General features: G+C 43.2%; 1 protein-coding gene across 10 annotated transcripts; it reads right to left on the bottom strand.

The window, feature by feature from the left end:
• Positions 1-317: 317 nt before the first annotated feature.
• cdca4 (cell division cycle associated 4) lies at positions 318-5375 on the bottom strand. Of its 10 annotated transcripts, XM_083689247.1 has the most exons (5): positions 5229-5371; positions 3981-4005; positions 3446-3525; positions 2669-3051; positions 318-2361 (listed from the first exon to the last, which is right to left on the bottom strand). In XM_083689247.1, exons 4-5 carry the CDS (start codon positions 2731-2733, stop codon positions 1515-1517), a joined length of 912 nt encoding a protein of 303 aa, XP_083545373.1. In that variant the 5' UTR covers positions 2734-3051; positions 3446-3525; positions 3981-4005; positions 5229-5371; the 3' UTR covers positions 318-1514. The 10 variants fall into 10 exon arrangements, with proteins under 10 accessions (XP_083545373.1, XP_083545370.1, XP_083545376.1 ...); XM_083689244.1 differs by having other exon boundaries at positions 2669-3525; XM_083689250.1 differs by lacking the exon at positions 3446-3525.
• Positions 5376-6922: the final 1547 nt, after the last annotated feature.

The raw sequence follows: 6922 nt of genomic DNA, 5'->3' as shown, positions 1-6922 counted from the left end.
CACACCCCTCCTCCAGGTAGCTCAATTAGGACTGTATGAGCTGACCAGGCTGTGGGCTGTTTCAGCATCAATCAAGCCTTCAATAAGCACCTCTCTGGCATAGAAGAAACAGTGGTCAAAGGAACTGCACTTGTACACACTGGTCATCCGGACACGGCGTGGTCGAGGAAATTAGGCATTTTTTCTCTTATTTGATGCAGCTTGAACTAGTTAATAATTATCGCTCGGTTTGGGTACATACCGTACATTGACTTTAAAGAGAAATTACCTCGGAAATGTAGGCTATACTCTCAGAATAGTGCTCACCACACAATAAATTCATATTATAATATGTTATAATCTTTATTAAAAATGGTTTAAACTGCTACAGTTTACTTGTATAAAAATGCTTAATCTACTCTGTCACAAATGCCAAATGTACTTAGTAATAAAAAAAGAGAAGTGATAATCTCCCATGCCTGGTTACTCAACCTGCAATCAACTGTTACCTCCCAATATTGTCATAAGCCTGAGCGGAGGCATTGAACATGGTCAAACATATATGTACATTCGTCTGTAGGAGTAAGTCAGTTGAATAACACAATTCCTCTCATGTTTCTCTCTGATTCAGTTTGTTTGGAGTAAAACATAAAAAAAATTAAAAGAGCACTGATTGCACAGAAAGCCTAAAACCTTTCTATGACCAAGGTAAACACAGCCATATGTTTGCAGTTAATAAATAAAATAAGTTAAAAGCCATAACATAAAATGGGAGATACCCATCATCATTCTTCACTTGCATGGAGACAAATATAAGAATATATGACTTCTAATAGCAAACCAATGGCACCACAGGCTACAGGTGACAGCTAGACACGGTGCAAGAACTTTATGGCTCAAGGAGGGGACGTGTGATTCTGAGAAATACTGTACACTGTGCACAACACCAAACCATAGAGAGAGAAAAAGGTGCATCACATTGTGAACACAATTCATGTTTTCGACAATGTCTTGTAAGCTCACAGATATAACCAAAGATAAATCTTTGGCAGGGAATAGGTAAATCAGTCCCAATCACATGATAGAACATTTGTACTCTGGAACAATAATCAAGCTGTCTCTATCGTAAAAAATATATATTTGTATATTTATATAGATAAACTATTTTAGCAATCTTTCATCTTGTTTTAGGAAAATATGTAAAGTTAATGTAAATATTATGTTCTGCTCTCAATTCATGTAGTGTAACAGGTACAATAAATTATCCAAGTACTGAAAAGAAAACAGTTGGAGAAAAAAAAGAAAAGAGTACACAATTACAAACATGAACAAAGAATTCAACTGAAAGAAATATGGTGATCTTGAACAAATATTTTCAAGAGTAATATTACACTAAAACTGATTTAACTCAGTTTCCACATGAGAGAGACAGAGAGAGAGAGAGAGAAAGTATGTGTATGTCTGGTCACATACAAGACAAAAAGGCAGTGACACAAGATCAACACAAGATCAGTCTTGGAGTGAATGTCTTTGACCTATGACCCAACAATGATCTCCATGATGTGGTCAAGCTCATTGAGATCGGACCTACAGCTTGAGTTGGAAGCAGGGCCATGTGAGGCCAAACTGTCCAGCAGGTCATAAGGCCCCATCTTTGGGGCGCTCTGCATGCCTGTCAGCATGGTGTCCAGGTCATAGTATGAAGCGTCCACATCCGAAAACAGTTCCTCCAGTGCTGGGTCTGACCCAGGAGTGCTGTTCTTGATCTCGAACGTTCCAAACACCTGTCCCATGGAAGTTTTGGACTCCTCCGCAGACCTCATCTCGTCCTCCGAAACCGACCTGGAGTCTTCAGAAGCCCCATCCTCCGCATCCAGAGCCCCCACCCTCAGCTCCGTCCTCTCCCAGCAGTGGCCTAAAGTACCCAGCAGGCAGGTGGAGGGGCCCCCACTGATGGCCACAGAACACAGGGCCTCGTCCGCCACCACCTCCTCTTCTCGGCAGTCATCGTAGCCCATCACCGAGAAGAGCTTGGGCCCGGCGTCCTCCGGCGCAGGCGACCGGCACAGGACCTCGCTGGCCACCAGACGGTCGGACGGGCACTGGCTGGAGCTGGCCAAGGCCTCTGAGACCACCTGCCAGCTGCCATCGTGGGTCATCTCCTCCTGGATCTGACGCACAGTGTTGGCAATGAGCACCGAACGGCACAAGTTGGGTTCCACCAGCATATGACACAGCTGCAGCTTGATCAGGGACATGTCCAGCAGGGACTGACGCTGCAGGCTATAGGACGCCATCTTGGGGCCTTCCAGGTTGTCATCAGTTGCTATATCTGTGCCATCTAAGAACTTGCGTTTGGTGCCCTTGGAGTACATGTTGGCCCTGCGGGGGGAGCCAAATACGGGACCTTGATTAGCACAAAGAAACGTTTCATTCATAGAGACATTTGTTATGTTCCTACAGTAATAACAACTGTAAGTTAATATAGTTCTAATAGTTGGTCTTGTTTCACTATCAATAAAGTATTGTAGGATTCCAAAGGTTAAACTGTTCCAAAGGTTAAATTCAATATTGCTAAAAAACACATCAATTCAAAAGCTCAACATGGATATGTACAACCTAAGTGCATCTGCAACCCACCACAACAAACAATTTTAAAAAAAGTGTACGTGAAGTTGTGTTCATTTACTTTTCTCTACCTTTCCTACGGCGACGCACAGGCATATACACACGGTGGCTTCCTCTTTTGCTCATCGCTTCACAGTGTTAATGACAAACTGCTTCTGTTCTTAATTCTTTCAGGCCTTGTCAGATAGACCATCAAGGCGCCTGCTGAGTGGGACAGCCAACTGATAAAGGAAGGACAGTTTGCTACCAGATTTTCTGTTATTGTAGTGTAACCTATCTCTCCGGTGTTGAAACGGGCAACACAAAGCTTGGGTCTTTTATATGTAACAGTAGACAACAGGGTCAACTCCAATATGGCATCTGAATTCCTAGGACTGATCTTTGTCGCTTGTCCCGGCCAACATCCTTTGTGTGCATCTTCTGATATAATATTTTGGCAAATGCCTGTTAAGACAAAGGGATTCAAAAAAATACATTTCTGAAAACACAGCATTACTGCAACCCAGATAATTAAAAGATATCTGAGTAAATGTATCAAGAGCATATTCTGACCATTGTCAGTAAACGAATGTGAATCATGAGGAAAAAGCACAATCCAACAGTACATATGAACACTGACTTTCTGGAGCCATTTGCTACACACAGTAGAAGCGAAACATGAAGATGTGGAAATTGGACCTTCAGTAATTCGAGCGCACTGCCGTCGGAAGGAAAAGAGATCCCACTCCCAATGCAAGCATTTGTAACAGTAACACAAATCACGCTGAATGACAATAAAAATGGCAGATACACACACACACTGAAAATGGCTCGTGGCTAAACAGCACGTTGTACATACTGCACATCCAGTAGTACTGAGACGAGTGTCGGACACTTGCCTCCCGTCACGACGGCCAGCCAACCAGGGGCTGCGGGAGCCTAAAGGTGACAAACATGCAGCTAGAGCAGGGAGAACACATGACAGCAACCAGCACGTTAATGCACAGTACATCCAACGCCACTGGGGGGGTGGCCGTGTGTGCAGGGGAGTGGGGGGGATGAGACTAGCTGCTGAGATCGTGTGCTGAGGGACTGTGAGAGGCTATGTACAGCTACAGATTGTACCTCTTCAATGCAAATTTGGTCGTCTCACATTGCATTGGATGAAAGCCTGAAGCTTGCTCTCTTCAGGGGAGGGGGAGAGGTAGTATGCATAGTTTTGTACACCAAACCAACAGACCGTTAGTTGCAGGCAAAAACTAAAAAAGCATATGCAATGGAGATGATTTGTTTGATAACAGAAAAATCCTGGTTGATTGACACCCGTTAGCTATAACACACAACATTGAAGGTTTCAGTCAAGGTTGAGATGAAGGCATCGGGGTTCAGCCTACCTGACGCAAGAATGACATCCCAGCACTGTAGAGACAGAGACCAGAATGCAAGCTGACACATCCTCTGCAGCATAACTACAAACTACCACATGTAAGGTGACAAGAGGCAGCTTCTTCCTTCCATAATTGAAATCATTTTACACAGAGATTATGTCAAGGAAATGCGAAAGTGAGTAACTCAAGTTTAAAGTTGACTTTCCACTACAGCTCTCTCAACAAGCTGCTCACAAGCTAGATGTACATATTTTTACAGTCACATTTTGCCAACATTTTTAAATGGTTTTAAAACGAAATGTTATAAAAAAAAAAAAAATAAAAAAAAATTGTCTGACTCAAACAACTCTAAACTGGATTCTCTTGGGGGCCAAAAAAGGGTACATGAAAAAAGTGTCAGGTTGACATTAATTTAAGAAAAGTTATGTATTTCAAATGTTATGCATATAAAGAGTTCTCTTGATGAATTTTGACGCCTGCAGGAATAATGTGACATTTACAAACACACAAGACCTGTCTTCCATATTTTCTTAATAACGTAATAGATTTTTTTATTCCCGCGTCAATGATGCGGCCCCGTTAAATTGATTCACGATCTCTCACTCCTATTTCGACCAAACCACATGCTTCCCTCCCGTACAGCAGACTCCACCCGTACTGCAGACTCCACCCATGCACTGTTACTGCTCCCCTCCCCCACCGCCCTGACGTGGTCACAACGCTGCTTCATCTCGGGATTAGCTACCGTTCTAGACAACAAATACAGCAGTAAAACAACGGTGAACGGCGGGACTTGGTAGGAAGTGGTGAAAGTGCATAACGTTCACCTAAGACAACAAAACCTTGTCCGTCACGATAACATACTTGGTCACTGTATGCGTTATTATCCCGCAACATGTCACTAGACAAATAGAACCTGGAGATGGGGAGGCCATTTTGAATTTGCTTTCCAATTTACTAACTTGTGATCGCCGACGGCGCGACTATCGCACTAGTTACAGTGTGTTTAGAACACGACTGCGTTTCACATGTTAGTCCAACATTCTGAATGTCTAATGACGTCCATAGATGTTACCAAGTAACCACGGAACGTTGAACAACAAAATACCGCTCTTGAACTTCCGCATTGAGCACTTGCGTTCGAAATCGACCGCGCATTTGTGGGGACTTTTATTTTTAAAGAGCAAACGGAAATTTAACTCGTTACAATCAAGACAACATTATATAATGTATATTCCACGTCTATAGGCTTACCTTTAAATAAACGGTTTAAATAGCCTGGGGTTCATGTGCTCTTCGTAAGAGATTAAAGGCGCAGCTCTCTCCGCTTCCTCTGACTGATTGCAGTCGAAGCTCGGCTCCGAGGCGGCCAGCTGCGGCAGAGGGAAAGGGTGGAGTGGGCGGACACATGCCTCTTGATCGACAGGCCGTCGCCTGAACGGGGAAAACATGAACAAAAGCCATACTGAAGAAACAGGAGATTCCACCACGGGTCTACAGACAGTGACACAATACGGGCTCTGTTTGAGAAGAATTTTTAGACTAATATGTTCCATTTGAGGCATACTGCATCTAAAGATAAACACTGGTCTACTGCCTGAGATGAAATGGAGGAGGAGGAGATTTTAGGTAGAAATGTATCAGTATAAAAACTATTTTATCTCTCAGCCCTACAAAGATAAACAGTAGGCCTACAATTCCACCTCTTATAGCCTTAAATGTCTTTATCAAGGCATTCAGCTGTGAACAGCACTAGAAGGTTTGATTTTCACAAGGTTATTTCAAAATGTCAACAGGCCTAAACACACTGTTGATACACACCCATAATCATTTGTGTCCCTATATTGGGCATTTTAGTTGAACATATCTGCAATTGTGAACTGAACGTCAAGGCAGTCGGTCCAACACGAAGTTTAATTTGCCGTATTTATGAGACAGGATAGCAAGTGACCACGTACATCTCGCGCACAAATCCTCCCAACAAATGCAGTGTTCCACATTAGAATTAGAACTCTTTCCTTAAAGAAAATGCAGTGTTCTACATTGGAATTAGAACTCTTCCCTTAAAGAAAATGCATGGTAAGAGTTTCTTGTTGTGTGAGTACGGATTTCATCCCCAACCCCCCAAACATATGTCTCATCTTCCCCCGTCAGCCCGTCAGCCACAATGGTTGAAGACAGCCGACCACGGACATAGCTGAGGTGCAACAACAAAGGCCACACTGGAGCGACACAAACAGCTTGTGTGGGACGCATATAAATGATACCGCACATACATGATATACCGCACATACATGATCCTGTACATACATGAATGCCTTTTTGACAAGCACTGGTGATGCTCACTTATTCAAAGTATTTACCCCTGTTAAAATGTTATCCGTACTGCCAAATTCAAGATTGTAGGCAAATATTTAAAGCCGTCCTGAACTTGAGCTCAACAGTAGCTACTTTCTGCACCAACTCGTTGGGAGCATTCCAGAGCAGCTGAGAGCAGAATATGGGTCTAGTTCCATGTATTGGGATCTGGACAAACGTGTTCTGCAGGTTGTGGCTCATGTTGGTTGCTATGCTTTAAAAAGAACAACTATGATTCGCGCTCTTGTTGCATACGTGTTCCTGACTGACAGTGACTCACCAAAGCTAACCTGCAGACAGAGGAGGAAGTGAGTCAGTGCTTGCGCGAGTCAAACCTCTGCCTACTCCACGGCAGGACTCACTAAAGCTCTCTACGTGTACTGCTTCGGTGGTGATTCATCTCAATGGAATATTTTAATAGCACCAAAGGGGTTGCTCATTCCCTGTTGGGTCTGAAACTACAGAGCCCTCCATAAGTATTGGAAGCAGGAAGCAGTTTGTTTTCTTTTAGCTCTATACTCCCAACAGTTTGGATTTGAAATCAATCAATTACTATGGGGGTCAAAGTAAAGATTATCAGCGGGGTTATA

The sequence above is a fragment of the Argentina silus genome (assembly GCF_951799395.1).
Source record: "Argentina silus genome assembly, chromosome: 17".
In the NCBI taxonomy this organism is placed as follows: Eukaryota; Metazoa; Chordata; class Actinopteri; order Argentiniformes; family Argentinidae; genus Argentina; species Argentina silus.
This window is presented reverse-complemented; position numbering and strand designations above follow the sequence as displayed.